This window comes from Ornithorhynchus anatinus, chromosome 9 (genome assembly GCF_004115215.2).
Source record: "Ornithorhynchus anatinus isolate Pmale09 chromosome 9, mOrnAna1.pri.v4, whole genome shotgun sequence".
Lineage (NCBI taxonomy): Eukaryota > Metazoa > Chordata > Mammalia > Monotremata > Ornithorhynchidae > Ornithorhynchus > Ornithorhynchus anatinus.
The window spans coordinates 42,591,776-42,618,343 of record NC_041736.1 but is presented as its reverse complement, the minus strand read 5'-3'; the positions used below and the strand labels follow the sequence as shown (position 1 = coordinate 42,618,343).

Here is a 26,568-nt window from a genome sequence, read left to right as displayed (position 1 = left end):
CCCCCTCTGATTGACAGCAGGTGGCCGAGCCCCCTCCGCTCCACCACACACACACACCCCAGCCGCCTCTGATTGACAGCAGGGGGCTGAGCCCACCCTCCCACACACACACACACACACACACACACACACACCAGCCCCCTCTGATTGACAGCAGGTGGCCGAGCCCCCTCTCCCCCACCCCACACACCTGTCACCTCTGATTGACAGCAGGGGGCTGAGCCCACCCTCCCCCCCCAACACACACACCAGCCCCCTCTGATTGACAGCAGGTGGCCAAGCCCCCTCTCCCCCACCCCACACACACCTGTCGCCTCTGATTGACAGCAGGTGAGGAGCCCCCCCCCCCCACCGGTCCCCCTGATTGACAGGCAGGTGACCTAGCCTCCCCCCACCTTCTGCCCCTGATTGACAGGCGGATGGCCGAGCCCCCATCACACACTGCGACCGCCCCTGATGGAGAGGCAGGTGGCTGAGCCCCCCCAGACACACACACCCCGGCCGCCCCCGATTGACGGGCAGGTGAGCGAGCCCCCCGCCCCCTCCTCGTTCTCCTCCCCTTCCTCTCCCCAAGCAGGTGAGGGGAGCGAGGGGCCCGGCCCGCTAAGGCGGGGCGTTGCTAAGACGGGGTCCTCCCATAGCAACGGCGCCCCCGTCCCCCGTCCCTCCCCCCCCCCCGCGCGCCCGGGGCGCGTGACGTGCGCAGCGCTTCCGCTGGGCTCGCGCCGCCGCCTCGCTCCCCGCGCGCGCGCCCGCTCGCTCCCCCCCCGCGCGCCTGCCCGCCTGCCCGCGCGCCCGCTCGCTCCCCGCTCGCTCCGCTGACGAGAGGCCGCAGAGCCGCAGTCGCCGCAAAATGGTGAGTGGCCCCGGCCCCGCGGGGAAGGGCTCGCTCCCCTCCTCCTCCTCCTCATCCTCCCCGTCCTCCCCATCCCCCCGATCCCCCCGCCGACCGTGAGGAAGGCTGGAGACGAGGCCCCCCTCTCCCCCGCGTCCGGCCTCACCAGGCAAAGCTTCCATCTCTCCCCGCCTGCGGGGACCTGCCCCATCCCCAGAGGGACCTACCCCATCCTCAGAGGAGCCTGCCCCATCCCCAGGGGGACCTGCCCCATCCCCATAAGGGCCTACCCCATCCCCAGGGGAAACTGCCTCATCCGCAGGGGGGCCTGCCCCATCCCCAGGGGAATCTGCCCCATCTCCAGGGGGAACTGCCCCATCCCCAGGGGGGTCTGCCCCATCCCCAGGGGAAACTGCCCCATCCGCAGGGGGGCCTGCCCCATCCGCAGGGGGACCTGCCCCATCCCCAGGGGAATCTGCCCCATCCCCAGGGGGAACTGCCCCATCCCCAGGGGGAACTGCCCCATCCCCAGGGGAGCCTGCCCCATCCCCAGGGGGAACTGCCCCATCCCCCGAGGAACCTGCCCCATCCCCCGCGGGACCTTTTCCCATCCCCAGAAGAACCTGCCCCATCCGCAGGGGGACCTGCCCCAGCCCCAGAGGAATCTGCCCCTTCCCCCCAGCCCCGCTGTCTTCCTTCAGGACCGTCTTCCCTCCCCTAAACCCCTTTTTTGGGACGGAGGAAAATCTCCCTCCACCCTGGCATCGGGTCCATTGCCTGAAGGTGCGGCTCCTCGGCCTTCCCCATCATCCTCCTCTCGTCCCTCGCTGCCACTGGGGGGAAAAAAAATCGATTTATCGTCCAAAAAAAAAAAATCCTGGAGGGGAGGGGGGTTAGGAGGCAGCCGTTTCCAAGGGGCCTGGGACGAGGAAACCATCGCCTGCGGGCCTTTTGTTGTTGATTTTTTTTTTAATCCTTTCCTCAATTAATTTTGGGTCATCATCCACCCCAAGAGCTCCATATCTGGGAGGAGAAGGGGGTGATCCCGAACGAATATGACCCCTGGTTGCTTCAAAACAGGGCAGCTTTGCGGGCTTTGTTCGTCCTCTCTGCAAATCGGCTTCCCGCAGCAGCCCTCGGGCGAATATTGGCAGCCTCTAGCCTGACCCCTCCCTGCTGCATCTCTCTATTTAGGGTCGGAAATTTTTGTCTGCCGGTGGGTATTTAATGCCGAGCTGGAAGTCGGTAGGGCAGGTGATGCCAACCCTCCTAAATCCAGCCGCTTTTTAAAAATACTGCAAGTCATCCGCGCCACAAAAGCCCTGTAGGTTCTTACCGATGTAGACTGCAAAGACTACAGTTTTTAACCCCCATTATCGAGGCTTAGGGGGTAATAATAATAATAATTTGGTATTTGTTAAGCGCTTACTATGTGCCAAGCGCTGTTCTAAGCGCTGGGTAGATACAAGGTAATTAGGTTGTCCCACGTGGGGCTCGCAGTCTTAATTCCCCATTTTACAGATGAGGAAACTGAGGCACAGAGAAGTGAAGTGACTGGCCCGAGGTCATTCAGCTAAGTGGCAGAGCTGGAATTAGAACCCACGACCTCTGACTTCCAAACCCGTGCTCTTTCCACTGAACCAATAATAATAGTACTTGTTAAGCACTTACTATGTGCTGAGCACTGTTCTAAGCGCTGGGGTAGATATAGGGTCATCAGATTATCCCACGTGGAGCTTACACTTTTTAATCCCCGTTTTTACAGATGAAGTCACTGAGGCCCAGAGAAGTGAAGTGACTTGCCCAAGGTCACGCAGCAGACAAGTGGCAGAGCTGGGATTAGAACCCACAACCTCTGACTCCCAAGCCCGGGCTCTTTCCACTGAGCTGCTTCTCTGTCCTGAAGGTCAGGTAGAAGAAATGTCTCCATTTCACCAAAGGCCACCCAACCTTAAGAACCATGACCATTTTTGGTCAATGATTTGCAAGCAAAGGCTTACCAGGCTTTGAGAGAGGACTGGCCTGTGTAACTGCGTTTTTAGAATGATTTTCGTACGTCTCCATGCTAGAGTCTCAACCGTTAGACAAAGAGCCTAAGAATTTTTTAAAAATTCAGTTTTGGGGGTCAAGTTATTTAAAGTCAGCCCTTCTCAAGTGACAGTTCTATGCTCATGTTGAAAGAGTTTTAGCTAGCCGCCTTCCTTGTGAAGGAATGTATATATACGTAAAATATTTGAAACCGAGCTTTGCCTTCGATTTTGTGGCTTCGTCCTGGTTTGTGATACTGAAGAGCTTCTAAAGATTTGAGGATTATAGAGCCCTGTTGTTGGACTCTCGACAGGCTCAGAATTTCAGACAAAATGAAAGGTGCCTTGAATGCTGGACATCTAAGCTATTGTCTGAACTGTTTGTTAACTGTGTCATTTGGTGGTGCTAAAATAGGATCATGCAGTTTGACTCTCTTATTGGCAGTACTCCTGGATTATGATTTGTAATCCTATGCTTATCCATTTTTGATTGGAAAAGTGATCTGTTAAGTTAACTTAAGCATTTCGCATCTGAAGAAATGAAATATAATGAGGTAGTTTCTCCCATTGCCTATTCAAGAAATTGCCGTTTCAGGGAACTAAATTGAATCCTTGTGGCCTAAAAGTCAAATCAGCTTCCACTCCAGGGAGGACTAAAGACAGTGGGAGACTAGATCATTTTATTGCTTTGAATAACAGCACTTTTTGGGCAAAATTGAAATTTCTAAACCTTGAGTTGAATCAAATACTCTTTCTTGTAATGGACTATCAAACCTTGAGCTTAGAGTTATTTTTCTAGATGTTTTATTTCATAGTGCTACACTCCAGAAAATAACACATTTCCCTGAACCAGGATCCTTGAGACCCATTTCTTGAACTACTTCTTGCTCTTTGCTACTATTCTGGAAAGTTCAGGTCCTGATATAGGAGCTAGAAGTTAAACTCAGTTCTGACTATATGCATATTTTTCATATATGTTTGGGATAGATTATGACAGCAGAATTGGAAAACGTTGGCCTCAGACTCCCAGAGTCAGATGTAGGATGAATGCTACACTTCAAGTTTTCCTTAAACATGAGGATCTACAAGAACACAACTACCATATTATAGATCTGGGTGGACAGCCTTATTTGGACCTAACATTCTTTCCGTAATGGTGCAAAAATCAAATCTTGTGTTTTCAGCAGTAAACTGTGTTATCCCTGGGCATTTAAGGGAGTGCTCTTTGGTTTTGGATTTTAACTACACTCTTGCTGCTAAACTTTTTCAGTTCTTACGCCTCTTCCAGGCAGTAGAATGCATGGCTTCATCAATTGCTACCTTTAGCATATATGGGAAAGACTAAACATTTGCACAGTAGTTATTGGTTCTGTTTCACTGCACAAGGAAGCTAACTTCAATTTTCACTTCTTATACAAGTTTGTGCTCCCCTCTGTGAATGGCAACCAGCTTGTAAATGTTAGAGATTCCTTTTGAAATGGTAGCTAGACAAAATAGCTTCCCCCTCTAGATTGTAAACTGGTTGTGGGCAGGGACTGTGTTTATTGTTAAATTATACTCTCCAAAAGCACTTAGTACAGAACTTTGCACCCAGTAAATGAAAAGCAGCATGGAGTCGTGGATAGAGTGCAGGCCTGGGAGTCAGGTGGTCATGGGTTCCAGTACCAGCTCCACACCTTGTCTGCTGTGTGACCTTGGGCAAGTCACTGTACTTCTCTGTGCCTCAGTTACCTCATCTGTCAAATAGGGATTAAGACTTTGAGCCTCACATGGGACAGGAACTGTGTCCAACTTGATTTGTTGTATCCACCCCAGCACTTAGTACAGTGTCTGGCACCTACTAAGCACTTAACATACACCACCATCATCAATAAATACAGTTGAATTAATGAAAATGAAATAAAACATATCAGTGCCCTAATTGCACAAAAATTCTATTTTCAAATAGCATCAAATCCAAAGTGAAGCTAATATGCCCTGGAAGTAGAGCGTAAGCCCAGTATTAAGTTTGTGAAGTGACTATGGTGTATACAGTGCTTGTTCTATGCTTGACTCTAAGGCACAAAGTTGGACTAAGAGGCCCAGGTTTAAGATATCAGCACTCATCTGAGGAGTAGCTGTAGAAATACTCTAGCAGATTAAAGGAGCATTGTCTATTATCAAGCCTAAGGCAAGGTTATAACAAGTATTGCACTCTAATCCACCATTGACAGTTTAAATGGAAGTATTATAATGTTTGGTGCCCTACAGGGGTGACGTGAAGATTAATAAGTGAAATACTTGGATAATTTGACAAGGCAAGAAGCTACTTAGAATAAACATATATAATGGCAAGTTTAACTTTAAAAATCTTGTATCGTAAAATCTTTCTTCCCTCCCCGTGTTACATTTCTCATATGTCATATGAACTGTTACTGCAAAATGGACTGTAGACTGCACTTCTTACGCGCAAGAATCTCGTCTACCAATTCTTGTATTTGCTGCACACTGCGAATGTTCAAATACCATTGATTGAATGGTGGGTGCTAAATTGAGCTTGATCAGCTTATATAATATAGTTTTTCCTTGGGAAAGAAGTATCTGTGCATATGGAAACAAGGTTTTTGTACATAAAAATGCATGGTGTTTATTTTTTCCAGTTAGTTGGGATTGGGGGTAGGGATGGTGAAAATTAACTTTCGGGCATAATTTTTTTCAAATGACTTAGTTTAAGGAACACTTAAACCTCTGTTCCTTACTAAGAATGAACACAATTAAATTGTATTTCAATTCATTCCTGACTTTAAAGTTTGGGGGTAGCTGAGCTTAATTGTTACTGACTTTTAGAAATTAATAGGTTCTTTCATGCCTGCGGAACTAAGGGAAGAAAGGCCGTACTCCAATAAAACTCTTTGGTGAAAGTTGGCTCACGTAGTGCGTGATGATTAGGAGGTTATGTAAATATAGAGTAATGAGTACAAATGACATGATACATCACCGAAACAACCTGATTCTCACTATAAATATGTGTGACCAGCTTTGTTCCCTCGCAGCGAGATGTCTCAAGTACATGTCATGTTGTCCCATCCATCCTCATGCTTTGTGGAGACTTCTAAAAGTTTCCACTTTGATATTGAATTTGTGAGATTTACCGAATCATTTGCAATGCATGAAAAAATAAAATTTCACCTGAAATGTCATAATTTTTTGCAGGGAAAAAGGTCTTGTCTTTAGAGAATACTTATGTGGAAAAAATTTTTAAAAAAATCAATTTTAGAAATGTAATTTCAACTCTTGCCATATTTTCAGGGCCCTGGATAAATTAAAGTAGAAAAATAAGTTTAATAGGCAGTGTATTGGATGATTTAGCAGAAGAGCTCTTTAACTACGCTCCAACTGATTGAAGTCTTCTTAGATGGAAAGTTTATATATCAACTTGATTACAAATCTTAGTGAAAAAATTTATGACTAAATTGGATAGCCCCAAAGCAGGTTGGGGATGATTTATATTTTACACTGACCTTTTTTTTTTAAAGGGAGCAGGAGCCCTCTGTTGCCCTTCCGAGTAAAGTGATAGAACAATCACAGATAAGAAAAATTCTTTCATTACCAATTGAGAGCTCACCTCCTCCTGGAGGCCTTCCCAGACTGAGCCCCCCTTTCTCTCTGCTCCTCCTCCCCTTTCCTTCCCCCCACCCCCCCACCCTCTGCTCTTTCCCCTTCCCCTCTCCTCAGCACTGTGCATATTTGTATATATTATTCATTACCCTATTTATTTTGTTAATGAGGTGTATATCTCCATGATTCTGTTTATCTTGATGTTTTGTTTTGTTCTGTTTTGCATTGCTTTGCTGTCTGTCTTCCCCATTTAGACTGGGAGCCCATTATTGGGCAGGGATTGTCTCTCTCTGTTGCCGAATTGTACTTTCCAAGTGCTTAGTACAGTGCTCTGCACATAGTAAGCGCTCAATAAATACTGTTGAATGAATGAATTATATTTTCTCTCCTAGGAAATGGTAATGCTGCATTTAAAGTAATTCCTTTTTTTTTTTTCCATTTTGACCAGGGTCATTTTCTCCATCCCAGATTTTAAAACTTTCCTGCTGAAATGGTTTAGAAAGATTTATACCAAAAGTCATAAAGATCTTAGTGTTTTCTTGCCAAATTTGTCCTGACGCATCCAACATATCTTTAGAATGAAGCATTACACTCAGAAACTGGGTGCTGTGAAGATTCCTCAAATTTTATCTGTTTGTTTTTTTTAAAGATTATTGTGATTGGTTAGAGCATATGCCACTTTCCCATTTAGGGAAAGTGGAAAGTCATGCTATAAAAGTGAGAAAGATTTGGCTGTGTTCAGTTCAGAGTCTAATAATGTGTATTTTAGAGTGCTTAAAAAACTGGTAGACCTTATCACAAAGGCACTAATCATTGTTTTCCATGAGGCTTCAAATATAGGGTAATGTCCTGTAGATTGACAAGGGGGTGAGCATTTGGAACCAGTTTACTTAAATCAGTAAACTGGTCAGTCAGTTAAGTCAGTTACCTTCACTTTAATACCTGGGAAAAAATGCTAGACTAATCAGTTTGCAACCACTAAAAGAGTGTGTGATACTTAGGAAGCCACCAAAGAGGCTTTCTAAAGAGCCAGTAGTGCCAAACCAATTAAATTTCCTTTAATGATATTGGCAGACCTTTTTGTTAGGAGGGAAGCGATACCTTGACTTCATTCAGTAAGACTGTCTTGAGTGACATTTCCCGTGATGATCTGGGAAAATAAGGTCTGGACTCTTTTTTTTTTTTTTCCTCTCTCATTTTGAACGCATATGCACCCTTCACCCTCTTTTGCCACGAGCTTGTAGGAACAACAGGTGATGCTTACAGACTGCCTTTCAGACTGCTCCTCATGTCTTTAGTGTGCTTTCCAGTCCAGTTTCAGGTGAGCCCTTCACATAGGTAACTTGGATATTTCCTGAAATCCTTAGGCCCTCTTCCTACTTATCCACTCTTCTCCCACTACATTCCCACTCTCATGCTTTGTTTTTCCCAAGCCCTGCTATTCAATGTGCCTCCCTCTTATCTCTCCACTGCTGATCTCTTGCCCACACCCTTCCCCTGCCCCAAATACCCTCCCGCTTTAAAGCCCCCCTGAAAAATCACATCTCCAGGAGAGCTTTCTTGATTAATTTCAACTCTCCTCCGTTTGGTCCACCTCCCCCGACAACTTCCACTTCAGCACTGCTCTGCCACATGAGCACTTGTGAGCGCACAATCTTATGTACATAATTTGCATACCATATTAGAAACTAAAGTACATGCAGGTGTATCCCTTTTTTTCTCTCAGTTAATTTAGTTTCTGTCTCCCGTTAGGATTCTCGAGGTGTTTATATTCTATTTTGTGACTCTATGGTACACTCCCAAGCACTTAGTAGAGTGCTCTGCACACAGACATTCAATAAATCCTATTGATTGATAGGATTTTCTAGAGGGAAAGCCATTTTTAGGTAAGGTGGTAATCATTAATCTGATGTCATTTGCTGGAGCAGAACCAATCTCAAGGAGGACCTGGGCTATGTACTTCGGAGCCTTGGAGGAGGAAGAGGAGAAGGGATGATAACTGCTCTAGGAAGGAAAAGGAGTCCTGGGTGTTAACCATACCAGCTGAATTTCAACGGCGGGGGAGGGGTAGGGGGTCCTGTGAACACCATGACCACAAGGGATCTATCTGCTAAAGACCTCATGGGTTTATTAGGTTAAGAACGAGTACCAGATAGGGATAGTGTGCTAATTCCTGGATGGGAGTTAAGATACTGTAGCTGCTGAAACCTGGATTCCAAGCAATTCATAGCCAAAGATGGTACGTTTGTGGTGACCCTGCCAGTTTGAAGAGATTCACTCTCACAGGAAGGATCTGGGCATTTGGGATTCTCTCTCAATTGTGGATACAGGATTGGTTAGCTGAACCCCATGTGTTTCCCTTGCTTTCGAGGGGGTCTGTCGTGAAGAACTGTGGGATGGGTGTGGCAATTTGCTCTTGTAGCTTAAATTTCTAAAGCAATACACTGAAAATGTTTAGATGTTTTGTAACTGAACCCAAGCACATAAAAGTTTGGTCCTAGCCTTACTGTTAGATTTGATTAGATTTATACATGCAAGTATCTGCAACCCAGTGAGAATACCCTAAAAACTTTTAAGTTAAAAGGAGTAGATATCAGGCACAATTCATGAAGAACTGTGAGATGGGTGCAGCAATTTGCTGAAGCATTATTGGTCACCCTAGTTGGTGGCTGTGTCTCTACCATAGCCATTATAATAATAATAATGTTGGTATTTGTTAAGCACTTACTATGTGCAGAGCACTGTTCTAAGTGCTGGGGGAGATACAGGGTAATCAGGTTGTCCCACTTGAGGCTCACAGTTAATCCCCATTTTACAGATGAGATAACTGAGGCACAGAGAAGTTAAGTGACTTGCCCATAGTCACACAGCTGATGAGTGGCAGAGCCAGGATTCGAACCCATGACCTCTGGCTTCCAAGCTCAGGCTCTTTCCACTGAGCCACGCTGCTTCCCTAACCAGCCATAGGTACTAGGACACTGGCATGGCAGTCTGGGCAGCCTCTGGCACCTCAGCCCCCAAATGAAAAAGGACAAGATTTTTTGCATGTGTGTGCTTGGAAGGAGGCCCAAACCTGGCAGTATTCAGTATTACTTGGACATACCAGGGATTTCCACCAGTGCACCATTTGGGAGTAGCCTAAATTCTTCGGTTAAAAGGGTTCCCAGGGAAGAAGCCTTGCCTAGTGGAAGGACCAAGGGTCTGGGAGTCAGAGGACCTGAGTTCTAATCCCAGATCTGCCACTTGTCTGCTTTGTGACATTGGTCAAGTCACTACATCTCTGTGCCTGTTTCCTCAACTGTAAAATGGAGTCTCAATACCTGTTCTCTCCCTGCTACTTTAGACTCTGAAACCTGTGTGGGTTAGGGACTGTGTCTGACCTGATTAATTTGTGTCTACTCAGGCACTTAGAACAGTGCTTGACATATAGGAGTCACTTAATGAATTCCATAATTAGTAATAATATTATGTGCTAGTCACTGTACAAAGGCTTGGGGTAACTACAAGTAAACTGGGTTGGACACTGTCCCCATCCCACATGGGGCTCACGGTCTTAATCTCCATTTTACAGATGAGAAAACTGAGGCACAGAGGAGTGAAGGGACTTGCCCAAAGTCATACAGCAGCTGTCTTGGGGATTGCATTCAAATGGCGGCTAATAGCGACTTGGTGTCCTAGGGTTGTGCAGGATGAGTTCTGGGTTGGGTATTCTTTAATATGCTATTCTTAACCTGTTGGAAAGAATTTAGAGTATGCTGACTGTAGCTGATGTTGAACTGTCAGAGTTGCTAATCTTGTAAAACAAAAAGGAAATTCATGTTTCTAGATAAAGTAGAGAAATGACCCACCCAAAAAGCAGGTTAACTTTATTAGGGACAGGTATGAGACCAAAGAAAAATAAAACAAGAAGTATGGAAAAACTGTTTAGGCCAGATTATAGCAGAACATGATTTAGGGCTATAGTGGATGGATGACAAGATGGAGGTCTATTGTTGAAACCAACAGGACAGAGTTACCTTACTGTGTACTGCCTTGCATCCGGAGTGTTTTACTTGAAGGGACTTCTTGTCCGCTATTTGCAGTTCACAATCTAAGTACCACAAAATAGAAGCAGTGTGGCTTAGTGATTAGAGCTCAGGCCTGAGAGTCAAAGGACCTGTCATTTAGTCGTGGCTCTGCCACTTGTCTGCTATATGACCTTGGGCAAGTCACTTCTCTGTGCCTGTTACCTAATGTGTAAAATGGGGATTAAGAATGTGAGCCCTATGTGGGATATGGACTATGTCCAACCTGATTATCTTGTATCTACCCCAGCAGTTAGTACAGTGCCTGGCCCTAGTAAGTGATTAAAATGCCATTTAAAAAAAAAACAAAAACCTTGAATGGCGAGGAGGGCAGAGATCCCACCCCTGTCAGGGAGCTGGGATTACTTAACTCTTTAAGCATTAGTGTAAAGTAAAAACTAAGTAGTTGATTAGCCCTTTTGCACAAAAATATTCTGGCCCAATTTACATTCTGATTGTAATATCTTTTCATGAATGAATGCCGATCAGAATATTATAAGCTTAATAGGTATAGATTCTTAAAATCTTGAGTTGGTATCTTGGTTTTCTTACAGGGTGTTTCTGCAGTTATTTCAGTGAGACCTTTCCTTCTTGGGGTTTAGTTTTTGTTTTGGGCTTTTTTTTTCCCAAGACTATCTAAATTGGAATCAGAATAAATTCTTAGTTATTAATGCTGCCAGTGTGGTAAATATTTAGTATCTTGTGTTTATCAGTTCTAATTGTTTATATGACTAAAAGAAAATGTCTTGGGTGTTTTGTTTTGGGTTTTTTTTTGGAATGGCAGATATGAAGTTATACCTTATATGGTTTCATATGCAGTGTATTTTATGATAATTCTTTAAATTTTGTGTTTCATTCATTCATTCAATAGTATTTATTGAGCGCTTACTATGTGCAGAGCACTGTACTAAGCACTTGGAATGTACAAATTGGCAACAGATGGAGATGGTCCCTGCCCATTGATGGGCTTACAGTCTAATCGGGGGAGACAGACAAAAACAATAGCAATAAATAGAATCACGGGGATGAACATCTCATTAAAACAATAGCAATAAATAGAATCAAGGTGATGTACATCTCATTAAAATAAATAGGGTAATGAAAATATATACAATTGAGCAAATGAGCACAGTGCTGAGGGGAAGGGAGAGGGGGAGGAGCAGAGGGAAAGGGGGGGAAAAGAGGGCTTAGCAGAGGGTAGGTGAAGGGGGGGCAGAGGGGGAGCAGAGGGAAAAGGGGAAGCTCAGGCTGGGAAGGCCTCTTGGAGGAGGTGAGCTCTAATGTTTGGCTAGTCAAAGGCTATTCTACCAGATTTACTAATAGTTTTGGATTAGGAGCCTCTGGAAATTGCTTCATGTTCAGTTAGCAGAGTGATGATCATACCTTCAAGTTATCTAGCACTTTCTAGGAAAGATAGCCAGACTGCGTGACAATCCATGTGTGGCTCTTTGGCTGTCCTACTGAAACTTGGACTACCCTAAAACTGACTACATCTTCATGCATATTGTGCCCCACCCAGTAACAGGCAAAGGGATTACAAGACTGGGGACTGAGGATGAGGGGACCTGCTTAATGTCCTTGATCCCTCTGTAGTGAGTTTTGGGAAGTTGGCATTGTTCCTTCTGATTTCAGAGGTTAGTGTCGCTTCTAGGGGCTCAAACAGCCCGCAAGAAGTGATTCCTCAAGCCTCTAGACTTAAGAAATTCATATGTAACAATACTTCACACTTAGTAGATAGTAAATACCACAGATTGAAATGCCCATTCAGAGGCTAGGTGTCTTCCTGTTACTCTGTGACCTAACACACTGCAGAGCACTGCTTTTAAACTTGGAAGACTTCAGTCAAGTTAATAGACTGTCCCTGCCTGCAAGTAGCTTACTTTCTAGGAGAATGGCCGGCAAGATAGTTGAAATAGGATCTGGGGTCTAATTAATATGGGCTCTGCTACTTGTCTGCTATGTGACTGTGGGCAAGCCACTTAACTGCTCTGTGCCTCACTTACCTTATCTGTAAAATGGGGATTTTGTAGCTACCCCAGCACTTACTACAGTGCCTAGCACTTAGTAAGCACTCAACAGGTACTATTACAAAAAAAACAACATAAGATTACATTAGGTAAAAAGGTGGCACTGGTACAAACCCAAAGAGCCTAAAATAAAATCCATTTATGAAATACATATTTGAACTTCTAGAATATCTTGGATATGACAGTCGCACACATTCTAAAACTGTCAGTTAAAAAACATAGAGTGTTAACCCCCACCCCAAAGCTTGATCTGCTCACCATAGTTTGCTTCCAAGTGATCGTAGAAAGGAACCCTTAAAACTCAGTTGTGGTTCCCACTTAGTCCCCTTCAATAACTAGTGCCCACCATTAATGTGGAAGAATTGTAACTCTGGGTGGGTGCCCTCTGCCTTTCTCTGGATGGGGAGATTCTCTGCTCAACTTCCAGTAAAGCAAGTTTTCTAAATTGGTGGGATGGCTACCTGGTGGTTAGGTTGGTTAGAAAAACTTAATTTATTTGCTTGCTTATAGAAATATTTCAAAGGTGTGGTTAGTGAGGCAGGTACCATAAATGCATTGCCAGAGGAGGCAACCATCCTATTGCTTCCAGTACTGTAGAAAGCAGAGGGGTGGACCACCTTGAAGTTGGTCCTCTGCTTTGTGGTTGGGATGGTAGAGAGAAATGGAAATGGTTTCTTCGGGGCCCTCGGAGGGGAGGGAGGATGAAGCTTTTCAATCAGTTCTGGAATAAAAAGGAACTGGCCCTTTTGTGTGGGAGAACAGTTGCAAAAGTCATTTGGGATAGCCCAGTCAAACTGGTAGAAAGAGGCAAATGTGATCTCTATTTTACAGACTGGGGAGAGGGAGCCTCTTTGAAGTCAAATACTTTCACAAGTCTGACACAGCTTGGGGCTGGAACCAAGATATCCACTTGTTGCTAGCACTCTGTCTACTAGGTTTTCTTTGCAGTAAGATAAGCATCTCTCAAGCATCCTGCATTTGGGATTTGGGCTTGTATTATTTTGGCCTAGAATCTAATGAAGAATGAACTAAAAACCATGTTGCTTTATTCTCCAGACACTCTTCCATTGGCAGGGTTGAAGAAGGGCAGAGAAGGGAGTTGTGAAGCTTCTGTGTATTATTTCTAATTACCCTATGTACCAAATAGTGCCCAAACTGCAGCTTTTCTTCACTTGCTCTGCAGCCTTCCAGGAAAAGCCAGGTAGCCTATGTTTTATTATTATTTTGCCACCACATTCATTCATTCAATAGTATTGAGCGCTTACTATGTGCAGAGCACTGTACTAAGCGCTTGGAATGTACAAATCGGTAACAGAGACAGTCCCTACCTTTTGACGGGCTTACAGTCTAATCGGGGGAGACGGACAGACAAGAACAATAGCAATAAATAGAATCAAGGGGCTGAAATAAATAGAATCAAGGGGATGAAATAAGTGGCAGTGGGCTACTGGACCACAGTGACATACTGCTCCAGTCCTTGTGGTGATAGTGACCCCTGGGTGGCTCACCCTGCCTTTCCCCGCATCCAGAGGAGAGGAGGAGAATGAAGGAGAGGGAAAGAAATGGAAGCACAAGGTATAAAAGGAGCATGCCCTTTACCACCGCCCCTCTGGTCTTCACAGTTACCCTCATCCCTGCCGTGAAGCCTCACTAGAAGAAACCGGGTGCCAGCTTGCCTGGTGCCCAGGTTCCCACTGGACAGTGAGAACCCTTTGGGATTGCACAAGCTGATGACCTATATTCCCGCCCCTTCACATCAGCAGTGCTCTACTCTTCTGAATTCATTTATTGCCTCTCACTTTGTGTTTCTCACTCCTCCACCCCGAACTGTCAATTCAGTGCTTCTCCACACCTCAGAACCCTCCATTAGCTCCCATGCTCCTTCCATATTTTTATAATGGTATTCATAAAGCGCTTATTATGTGCCAGTCATTGTACTAAACGCTGGGGTTGATGGGAGTTAATCAGATTGGATACAGTCCATGTCCCACATGGGGCTTACAGTCTTAATCCCCATTTCATTCATTCATTCAGCTGTATTTATTGAGTGCTTACTGTGTGCAGAACACTGTACTAAGTGCTTGGAAAGTACTATTCAGCAATAGAGACAATCGCTGCCCACACTGGGCTTACAGTCTAAAAGTGGGGAGACAGACATCAAAACAAGTAAACAGGCATTAATATAAATAAACAGAATTATAGATATGTACATCTATACACAAATCTGTGGGGCAGGGAGAGGGGGGTAAAGCAAAGGGAGCGACTCTGGTGATGTGGAGGGAGGAAATGGGAGACTTAATTTGGGAAGGCCTCTTGGAGGAGGTGAGCTTTCTGTAGGGCCCATTGGGGGGAAGCATGATTGGCGGATTTGAGGAGAGAGGGTGTTCCAGGCCAGAAGTAGGATGTGGGCCAGGGGTCGACAGCGGGACAGGCAAGAACAAGGTACAGAGAGAAGGTTAGCACCAGAGGAACGGAGTATGTGGGCTGGGACATAGAAGGAGAGAAGGGAGATGAGGTAAGATGGGGCAAGTTGATGGAGAACTTTGAAGCCAATAGGAGTTTTTGTGTGATACGGAGGTTGATAGGCAACGGCAGGAGATTTTTGAGGAGGGGGGTGACATGCCCAGCACGCTTCTGTAGAAGATAATCCAGGGAGCAGAGGGAAGTGTGGACTGAAGTGGGGAGAGACAGGAGGCTGGGAAGTCAGAAAGGAGACTGATGAAGTAATCAAGTCGGGATAGGATGAATGATTGTACTAATGTGGTAGCGGTTTGGATGGAGAGGAAAGGCAGATCTTAGCGATGTTGTGAAGGTGAGACTGGCAGGCTTTGATGACGGATTGGATATGTAGAGTGAATGAGAGAGCAGAGTCAAGGATGACGAGGTAACTGAGGCATAGAGAAGCTAAGTGATTTGCCCAAGGTCCTGCAGTGCTTAGAACAGTGGTTGGCACATAGTAAGCGCTTAACAAATACCATCATCATCATACAGCAGACAAATGGTGGTAGAGTGGAATTAGAATCCTGATCCTCTGATTCCAAGGACACACTGCTTCCCATATCAAACAAAAACTCTTCACATTCAGCTTCAAGGCTCTCAGCCAACTTTCCCCATCTACCCTTACCTACTTTTTTCACCTACTACTCCCCAGCTCATTCTCTTCTCTCAAGCTAACTTCTAATTGTACCTCACTCTTCCTTCTTTTGCCTTTTCTTCACACATTCACATGTGAATGCTCTCCTCTCCAACACTACTGTACATTGCACCGGGAGCGCACTCAACTGTTAATACTCTTTCAGCATTTCTCTTATCACCGAAGCACTTGAGTAATCACACATCCCTGTTGTGCTTCTATGTATATCTCACATTCTCTTGCTTTCTCCTATTTGTGATTTACTCTAGTAAGTGTCTCCCTTACTAGTTTATAAGCTTTTAGAGGGCAAGGATCATTTCCACTAATTCTGTTGTACTCTTCCAAGCAGTCAGTATGGTGATCTGCACCCAGTGAGCTCGCAAATACTTGGATTGCCGAGCACTGTGGTTCGTGGGCCGGGACCTGCTGATCACAGCTGTGACTGCTGCTGCCACTAAGACAGCCTGGTTCCTTTGCCTCAGTTCCTTTCTGGCATTGTCAACGCCTGCATAGTCCCACGGGGCATGTACCACCAAGCATCAGCCCCCAGATCAGATGGAGGAAGGTTGCCACTCTCTCCCAACTGTCCTTTGAGCATCTTGGTGTGGGGGTGAGAGGAAACCAACCCCCGTGAGGGCCAGGAATGAGGTTGCAGCCCGTTTGTCATCCTCCTCTTGCTTCTACCTCCGATTGTTTTCCTGCTCTTTGGCTGCCAAATTCTTGGGGTCAGCTTCATGGGGTAGCGATTCTACCCCATGGAGTGGGACTTTATGATTAAGCCCAACCTCAGCACCTAGGTATATTCAGATGTTTATTTAGCTCATCCTAATATTTGTGCTAACAAATGCCATGTCCTTGTTCTTCCTCCTGCTGCATTATTAGTATAGTCTACCTCTCTCCCCCATTTGTTGCAAGCCCCCAGAAGGGAGTACTTTCCGTGTTTAGTAACACAACGGGCACTTATACAGTCGTTGATGAATCGAAGGACCAAAGGGGGAGGAATGTGGCTGGGTTGGGGGGGAAGGAATAAGAAAATTCCTCACTTGTTGCTTTTACAAGTACAAACAGCCTTTCCTTTCTGTGCAGCATTGGCCCAATACTTCTTTTTAAGATGTATCTCAAATTTACTGAACAAAAAAAACCTTGTAGTTAAGTTAGGTGGCACACTATGAAGGTTTGGTTTCGCAGAAACTATTTTTAAATGGAAGTGGAGTTCTAGTACGAGACTATTCTCCAGTGGTCACTGTACAGAACATTGAGAAACCTAAGTTGTGGATAACATATCTTTTTAAGGTAATCAGAAAGCTCTTGCTCTAATAGCAGTCTATTTTTGCTCTCAAGATTTTCCTTACAACCGGCAGCAAACTTTCATAAATTCTTTATTAAGAACCACACATTTCCCTTTAAATTTGTACTTTTAAAAATGTTTTTAAATGGGAAGAAATTTGCTAATAATTTAGTCAGAAACTGGATTAGCCCAGACTTCTTGAATGAAGTCAATTTTATTTAGCTTGGAAAGTTGAAAAAAAATTTTTGCAAGCATGAAGTTAACAATGAGAAAATGACCGTACATGTTTTTGAATTGACTGAACTGTTTCAATGTGAACTTTGACTTTATGGGATATTATGAGTTATCATATGACAGATTTTAAAAGTATTACTAATAAAGTGTGTATGTTTCTATGTGCGGGGAGAAATAGGGAGAAAGCTGTTGGGTTTGAAAATGACACTATGAATGGTGACCTTTTACAATGAATACAGGTGTGAGTTAAAAAAACACTGGCAAACAATCAACAGTCTCATCCACGTTACACAAATATAGATTGTCCTTTGTTGTGCCCATTGCTTTTGTAGCTCTTGGCATAGTTTTTTATTTTTCCACTTTGTACTGCAATCATCTCAAAGCCTCGACTTTAGGAGAGACACCCTCTCCCGAGTGCCAATCTGTCAGTCCCTTTGTCTTTCAGTTGTCCCTGTTGCACCACATGGGTTGCGAAGTAATTCCAAGAGCTTCCTTTGTTTAATTCTGTTTAGGAACCGATAGTATTGTCTTTGTCACTTTATTTATAATGTCCTTAACTTCTAGCAAAGTGTTCCACTCTCTGTGTTCCAGCAATGCAGTAGTACCCTGGTATTCATGGATTTTTGGTTTGCAGTTTTGTTTCTCTGCAGTTGGACCCATATTCACCATTTCCCTGGCCCTAAAAACTCATTTTGCCTCAGGGGTTATCGTCACAGCCCTGACTCTTCAGAAACTGGCTGGCCTCCAGTATTTGATCTCTCCTCCCCGCCTTGCTTGGAAAGTCCAGACAGCCATGAACTGCTGAATAAACTTTCTCCATTTGGGTGGGGATGGCTTTTGTGGTTTCACCTCATTCTTGGGGGTTTCTCTAGCCAATCCCCCAAGGATACTACTGAAGGACTATTGTATATAGATAATAGTGATTTAGGCAGTCTATGGCCTTACAAGGAAATTGATTCCTGGAAATGCCTTATGGTGAGACATGTCAGGATCAATTTCCTTGTAAAGGACAGTATTATAAATGGGGTTATTTTCTTGAAGCAAGGTTGGATACCCTTGTTTTTACCAAAATTACCCAAAGCCATGTACTCCACAGTAGTCTAAACGTTCAGTCACAATACTGAAAACCCAAAGATAGCATGCAATAAATATTGATGAAGTCCAGGATTCATAAGCCCTGCCCAGCATTATGTCCAGTCACTGAAGATAAGTCAGTTTCCTCCCCACCCCTTCTTTACCCTGCAGCTTCTCAATCAGTGGTTGGCAAGCCAGGATCCCTGCTTTGGCCTGGACAAAAGTGGCAGAATTGTTAAGACTGACAAACTCCCCCTTATATCCCACCCTGATTCAGTGTTGCCTTTGACCAAAGCAGAGAAACCCTCAATTAACTGTCCTGTCTTACCCACACGCTCCTCCTCTCCCCCACCCCCATCCCTCGGCTTTCCCTGTCCCTTCATTAAATCTGGCCAGGCCATCCCTTCTGTCTTAAATTTTGTGTGTAGCCTTTAGCCTCCTAGTGTTCTTGCCTCCCCTCTTCTCCACAGCTTCCAGTTAATGACTTGAAAGGGCAGCAGGGATAAAGGGGAATAAATATCCCTTTTCCCCAGTCTGTCTGCTCTTCCTTACCACCTCTTTCCCCCAGTACATGCTCCACGTTCCCACCTTTCAGGCTCTCCTCCACAACTGCAGATACCTCCATGGTGATAAGAGGCAGAGATAACTGCTGGGAAGGCCAGAGAAGCCAGAGGGAATGTAGCAGGTTAATCCGAACTGGCTTCCTGCTCCTTGAGGCAAGGAGACAGAGCCAAGGTAGGCATATGGCCCCCAGAGTCTCAGCCAGGTAAATTTTTCTGTCCCCCCTCCTGTTGATGGCAGCAACAGCACAGGGCTTGAGTGGGGCCTGAGCATGGCCCTAGTTTACAAAACACAACCCTGAATGGGATGAAGGGGGCTAAGGATGCAGGGTTAGGGAATGCCATGTTTTGGGGAGCATGGGGTTCAAGAAATAATGGAAGCGGGGGAGTGTAGGCTTTGCTTATTGTGTCCCAGCTACTTCTAGACAGATCCTAATTAATTGCACGTAAGTCTGTGAGAAAAGTTACGTCACTGTGTAGCTGTTCACTACACACCCATATTTTTGAGGCAGGCTTTAGGGACATATCCTGGAAAATGTCTGATGAGTCAGAGCTTCCACAGTAGGGAATTATTGGAAGTAATTGTCAGTTCTCCCTCCTGAATCCATCTGGCATTCAGGTAACCCCTCTCTCCCTCCCTGTGTCAGTCAAAATTATTTCCCTGGGTCATAAGGAAGCAAGGGTTGTAAAGTTGAAGCCAGTAGTATAAATGTGGAAACTTCGTAAGGGTCTTTCATCTTAACTTAAAACATCAAGATGAGAACTGCCTGTAATGATATGGTTTATCTTATTGGTATCACCCATTTAAATCGTAAAAATCACAAGAATGATGGGAGGCTCTTACCCCTGAAAGGGCATATGGACTGTATCATTTTCCCCTCCCATTGCTCTTCCATGTTCCAGTTTTGTTTTTCCTTTTATGTATTCCCTTTAGCCAGCAGGAGAGATTTCCAGTAGGGCTGTAGAAAATGAGACTGTGGAGCTGAAAGCAGCCACATTAAACAGGTCAGGAACACCAGAGAGCTTCCCTCTTGTCCCTTACCTCGTTCCTCAAATCCTTTTCTTCTTCTAATCACACACTTATTCCTCCTAAACTATTTGCCTATTATAGGACTGCATAATGTTGACAGACTATCTAGAATTAAGAAACACCAAGCAAGTATGATGGGAAAACACCCTTGAGGATGAATGACTTTCTGATATAGTTCCTGGATCAGAGGAAAACCACTGCTCATTTAGTTGTATTTATTGAGCACTTAACTGTGCAAAGCACTGTACTAAGCACTTGGGAGAGTACAATACAACAATAAACAGTCACATTCCCTGCCCACGACAAGCTTCAAGACTTCTTACTAGGTGTGCAGCTACATTGGACTCTGGTGTCCACCACAGTCCTGGGCAAAGATAAATGGTACATAAAAACAAAAGTCAATAGAAGAAAGAAAAACAAAAGGAAACACAGAATCAACATCTAGACAAGTACTGAAGGATTACAGTGATGAAGTAGTTGAGATGATTGGAGTCAGGTGAAATCTTAGAATGTGGAGAAATGGAGTCTTGAAAGAATGTGAAAGGATGGCATACTAGTTGGAAGGAATGGCAGAAGGGGTTCAAGAAGGAAAGTAGTGTGTAGAAAGGCAGGGATGCCTGGCTAGAGTGGAGAGCCAAGGGGTAGGGAACATGTGTTCCAACTTGTATCATGCCCTCCCAACTACTTAGTACAGTGCTCTGCATACAGTAAGCATTCAGTAAGTATCATTGATTGAGAGCCCAGCCCAAGTTAGGCCAAAGTAGCCAATCCAGGCAATTGGAGGAGTTTCTTAGCCCAGAGTCAGGTGGCCTAGTGGAAAGAGCAGGGAGGTAGAAGAGATGGGTTCTCATGCCAGCTCTACCACTCTGTTATATTGTACTCTCCCAACCACTTTGTACAGTGCTCTCTGAACACAGTAAGTGCTCATGGAGTTTTCTCCTTTTTTCTCCTCGTTCAATTAGATATATTGAGTATTTACTGTGGGAAGAGTACAGTACATCAGAGAAGCAGTGTGGCCTAATGGATAGAGAACAGAAGGAACTGGGTTCTAAACCCGACTCTGACACTTGTGTGCTGTGTGATCTCAGGCAGATAACTAAACTTCTCTTTGCCTCAATTCCCTCTGTGGGGATTAAGATTGTGAGCCCCAGGTGGGACATGGACCCTGTCCAAAATGATTAACTTGTATATACCACAGTGCTTAGTATGGTACCTGGCACATAGTAAGTGCTTGACAAATGCCATTTTTTAAAAAAAGTTGGTAGACACATTTCCCTCCCCCACAAGGAGCTTACCATTTAAAATGGGGAAACAAACATTAAAAATAAATTGCCAGTGTGCACCTAAGGACTATGGAACTGAGAGTGGAGTTAGTAACAGGTGTCTAAAGGGTATGCAGAAGGGAGAGGGAGTAGGGGAAATGGCTTAGGCAAGGAAGGCCTCTTGGAGGAAATGTGATTTTAGGTGGGTTGAATGACGGTCTGTCACATATGAAGGGGGAGGGAGTTCTAGGCCAGAGGAAGGACATGGTCAAGGGATCAGTGACAAGATAGATGAGAACAAAGCACAGTAAGTTGCCATTAGAGGAGCAAAGTGAGCTTGCTGGGTTGTAATAGGAATTCAGGGAGGTAAGATAGGAGGGGACCAGGTGATGGAGTGCTTTAAAGGCAATAGAAAGGAGTTTCTGTTTGATGTGGTGCTGAATGGGCAACCATCTAGGTTCTTAAGGAGTGGATTTCGTAGAAAAATGATCCGGCCAGCACAGTGAAGTAAGGTCTGGAATGGGTTGAATCAGGAGGCAAGGACCTTAGTTAGGAGTCTGATGCAGTAGTCAAGGCAGGATATGGTAAGTGCTTGGATCACCAAGGTAGCAGTCTAGATAGAGGAAAGCGTGTTTAAACTTCCGTGTTGGCCCAGAAAGACCTGATGGCTGTTACTTGGACCAGACTGGTCCAAGGGTGGTTTTTCAACTGACTGTTCCTGGTCTTTCAACTGACTTAATGTGACCATGGACATGTCTGGTCCCATCCTTTTCTGTCCCTTACATAACCTTTGAAGAAATTATGGACCTTGATTATACAATGTTTGCAAATTATACAGTGTTGTCTTAGAGCAGCTTGTCTGGGGAAGGCAGTTCTTGAAAACAAGATTTGTTTTCTCATAGTTTTGGTTTTTTTTGGTCTCGGAGCCACTGGCTTGTAAAATTTTAACTTGTGAGTTATGTGGTCTTGGTTATCTTCTGTATCTGGAACACTTCCCCTGCTTCTGGCTCCCACCATTGCTAAAAAGAATGACACAAGCTCATCCTATAGTTAGGATGTGGTGGGCCCTCTACTTTTGGAGAACTACTTATCAAAGTGAAGAGCTTGGTTTGGCTACCATTTAAAGGAATGGGTAAAATTTTTAAACTATGGGCAGGAAAACATGAAACTGTTTGGGAGAGGTGAATTATAATGTGGGGAAAAAAATGAGTGGTTCGATTGATGCCATCCACTTAAGCATAGAAATGGAGTGAGTGTTCCAGGTTTATATTCTGAAGCTCACATTTACTAAATTTCCTCCAAGCACTCTTATTACATAATCAAATTAACAGTTTCTGCTGGCTTTAGGTTATGAATGCTCTTATCACCTAAACTTTCTTGATTTTACTTTTGATGTCTCAGTACAGCTAATTTTCAGCCTGAAATACTTGATGAAATATAATGGTCACATTATTAAGCGGTCACATCAAAGATAAGGAACTTACAGGTCATAAATTCTTCAAAACCACTTCCTCAACCCGGAATAGCAAACAACCTGGCTAAAGGCTTTTCTGGGCAATATGATGCCAAGTCTAACTTTTGAATCTTTGCAATAAGCCAAGAAACTTATTTCTCTCCTGTGATCTTTGTTTCTGTCTTAAAGATGCAGTAATGAAAGTAATTTTTTGATGCGCCATACATTTACAGAAAACATCATCCTGTAAAAGTGAATATTGATTACTCTTCATCTTAAGATGTAAATGAAGTAAGCTTGAATTTTTCATTTGTAGTAAGGCAGTAATATTAGCTCTGTGGACTTTGGGGGCTGGTTTTTTTTCTAAGATCACCTCAATCGAGCAGGAGCCCTTTTTCAAATGGGCAACTGACTTCTCATATTTAATCTTAATTCTCTGGTAGGCTTTGTAATTGGCAGGTGTCATACCCGGTGTTGTCTACACTATTAAAGCTCTGCGGGCACCTCTTGCAAGGTGTCATGTTAGAGCTTTTACTACTTAATAATTTTGGTGCTTCTGTGTTTCAGGTAAAGAGACAGTGTCCCATCATTTAAAGCACTCGTTGGTCTTATCCAGATCTTGTTTCTGATCACTGAGGTACCACTCAGGATATGTTATCATAGCAACTCCAAATGTGTGGAAGTGTACATTTCAAAGGGATGTCTCAGTGCTGGACAGAATGGTAAAAGGTTTCAATAGGGAGGGCCCTGTGGGAGCACTGTAGCATGGAAGCCAAATCCCTAGCCATCCATCCATCGGTTGTATTTACTGAGGACCTACTGTGTTCACAGGATCAAACCGTGGCACTTTGGAGAGAGTAAAAAACATAAGTGCGGCTCTCCACGAGCTTAGATTCTAACTTGGGAGGTATATACAAAATAAGGTAGGAGATGCAGAGACTGGAAACACCTGTGTGGAAAAAGGAGTGCTTAAATAATAGAGTAGGTATGATATGAGTAAAAATTGTCCTGGTGGTTGGGAGTGTATCAGTGCTAAGATGGTGGTCGTTGTGGGTGCAGAATGACCTGGGGAGAAAAAATGTGAATTGGGGCAAGGCTCTTTGAAGAGGTGGAATTTGAGAAGGGCTGTGAATGTGGGCAGAGCTGTGTTCTGGTAGATTTGGAGGGAGTTTCAGGCAGAGAGATGGGAGTGAGCAAGGGGTCAGAGGCAAGAGAGTAGTGATTGGGACAGGAGGGGAAGATGAGCTTGGGAGGAGCAAAGAGTGCAAGCTGTAGTGTTGTGGAGAAGACACACCTGAAAGGAGTACCTTAAATCCAATCAATCAGTCAGAGGTACTCATTGAGTGCCTGCTGTGTTGCAGAGTACTGTACTGAACACTTGAGAAAGTACAAGAGAATAGAGTTGGAGGATATGATTATTGTCCTTAAGCTTACACTCTAGTGAGTTTAAAATCAGTGGTCTAGAGTTTTTGCTTGTTGCAAAGAAAAATGGGTTACCATGGCAGATTTCTGAGGAACAGAGAGATGTGTGCAGAATGACTTTCTGGAGAAATGATCCTGCAGCAATATGAAGTATGAGGAGGGAGAGTCAGGGAGGCCTGCGAAGAGGCTGTTACAGTATACTAGCCTGCATAAAACAAGTGCCTAGACCAGGGTGTGGCCATTTGGATGAAGAGGAATGTAGGGGAGTGCCAGTTGTCTCTAAATAAAACAAGTGCCTAGGCCAGGATGGTGGCCATTTGGATGAAGAGGAATGTAGGGGAGTGCTGGTTGTCTCAGCCTCGGGTCTTCCACTACCACCAAACAGCCACTGTTCTAAGGAATTGCCCTGCCCCTGTACCACTTGCAGTCCTCAAACCAGTCCTAAGTGAGAGCCTGGGTGTGTCCGAGGTATGTCTGAGCTTGCCCAAACCCCATTGGGTCCTGGAGAACCTAGCTTAACGTGGCTTGTGATCTGCAAGCTTTCCCAAGTCTGTATAGGGCCCTAGGAGAGGCCTAGTGTAGAGTGGTATGAATGGAGAAAGCCTACCTATAAAAATCCGGGTTAGCGTGCTGGTCTGAGGGGATTTAAGTTTTGGAGATTCCTCGTAACTTTGCTATCTCTTACCAGTTGTTTGGCTTATCCATAGCCATGTAAACCTCTAAAACTCTATTTGTCTAGGGTCGAGTGACTTCATAATAAACTTCATAAAAGACGCTTTTATTCAAGCTATTAAATATGTAGAGTTATTCCACTGGCAGCAGGGAAATAGATAAGGCAAAGCACATAACAGTGGTCACTGTGGTATTTAAGGGTTTACTGTGTGTCACACACTATAATAAATGCTGGGTAGATACAAGATAATCAGACTGGACACAATCCCTGTCTCAAGTGGGGCTCAATCTAATTAGGAGGGAGAACAGGTATTTCATCCGCATTTCTCAGATGAGGTAACAAGGCACAGAGAAGTTAAATGACTTGCCCAAGACTTAGCAGGCCAGGGCCAGACCTGGGACTAGAACCCAGGTCCCAGGTCGCATAATAATAATTATGATATTTGTTAAGCGCTATGTGCCAAGCACTGTTCTAAACACTGGGTTAGATACAGGGTAATCAGGTTGTCTCATGTGGGGCTCACACTTTTTTTAATCCCCAGTTTACAGATGAGGTAACTGAGGCACAGAGAAGTTAATGACTTGCCCAAGGTCACACATCACACAGCAGACAAGTGGCAGAGCGGGGTTAGAACCCACGTCCTGTGACTCCCAAGCCCCTGCTCTTTCCACTAAGCCATGCTGCTGCTCTCCTTACTCCTCCCAATTCCACATCATCATGGATGGAGATACTATCCATTGATACTATCATCTGCAAAGACTAGTCTATAATATATTGGAAGAGTTACTGGGGAATTTGGCTCTCATACATTTTAATTTCATGTAAACGTTTTGATACTTATGGCTTGCCATGCATAGGAAAAGCTGGGAGAAGAAACAGTTCCATCCATGGTATTTTACAGTAATTATCTTTAAAAGAAAAAAGTTTGAGCAGGAAAAACCCAAAATAGATAAGGTTTTTGTAGGCAAATCACTTTGTTCTATTTAGTGCTTTTATTTCTGGTCAGTTCTACAATATGCCCTGTGGCCTCTTCTCCCAGAGGTGAATTTGGTAGTATGTGTAATTCCAATGACTCTTATAGGCATTAGTACATTTTTCAACATGCCTTAGACTCCAGCAATTAGCCATACTGAAATTGTGACAGCTACAGAATCTTCTGTATGTTAATGATAAATCTTACTCTCCAGCCAGATAAACAAATATGAAATACTTGAAAGCTACTTGAAATGTTTAAAAAAAAATCTGCCTTGGTATTATCTGACCCAGGCTAACTGGAAGGTTCAACTAAGGGATCTGCATTCCAGCCATTCTGGCTTCAGAGGCTGGAGATTAATTGCTCTTTGAAAGGAATTTACAAGCAGAGATGTAACTTAAATAGGGGAGTTGGAATCATTAACTCAACATGTCTCTATGTTCTGGTTAATTATTTCATGTAGCCTTACTTTCCTCCTTGAAATTTGCAATCTCACATGCTGTAATAAAAACCATCTGAATCTTTACCTTAGGTTAGCTTAGAAAAGGTTTATTTTGACAATTTAATTGAGATTTAGGCATGAATACCAATCAGGGATAAGTTATGGTGTGAGGAAGAATTTTTTTTGTCTATCCTAATGAGGTTAGTGGAGCTTCCTGTTTTCCATTTTTCCAGGAAACCCACCATATTTGCCTTCAGAAGCAGAAATGCTTTCTTTTCCAAAAGAATCAAACACTTAATAGTGTTCTGCCCTCAAACACCATCTTAACAGAGTAGGGTTTACTAGTGCTCTGCACATAGTAAGCGCTTAACAAATACCAACATTATTATTAAAAACTACTGTGTTCAGAGCACTGTATTAAGTTCTCGGGTAGCAGATGGGGAGAACCTAAGTAGGATTAGACATGACCCCTTT

The 26,568-nt window shown here is 44.1% G+C and overlaps 1 protein-coding gene across 1 annotated transcript in view; it reads left to right on the top strand.

The window, feature by feature from the left end:
- The first annotated feature begins 776 nt into the window (after positions 1 to 776).
- The window catches only part of DSTN (destrin, actin depolymerizing factor), a 30,903-nt gene continuing 5,111 nt past the window's right edge, over positions 777 to 26,568 (top strand). Inside the window, exon 1 of the mRNA XM_029072313.1 lies at positions 777 to 856. Within this exon, the coding sequence (XP_028928146.1) occupies positions 854 to 856 (3 nt within the window). The 5' untranslated portion in view covers positions 777 to 853. The remainder of the gene's footprint in view (positions 857 to 26,568) is intronic.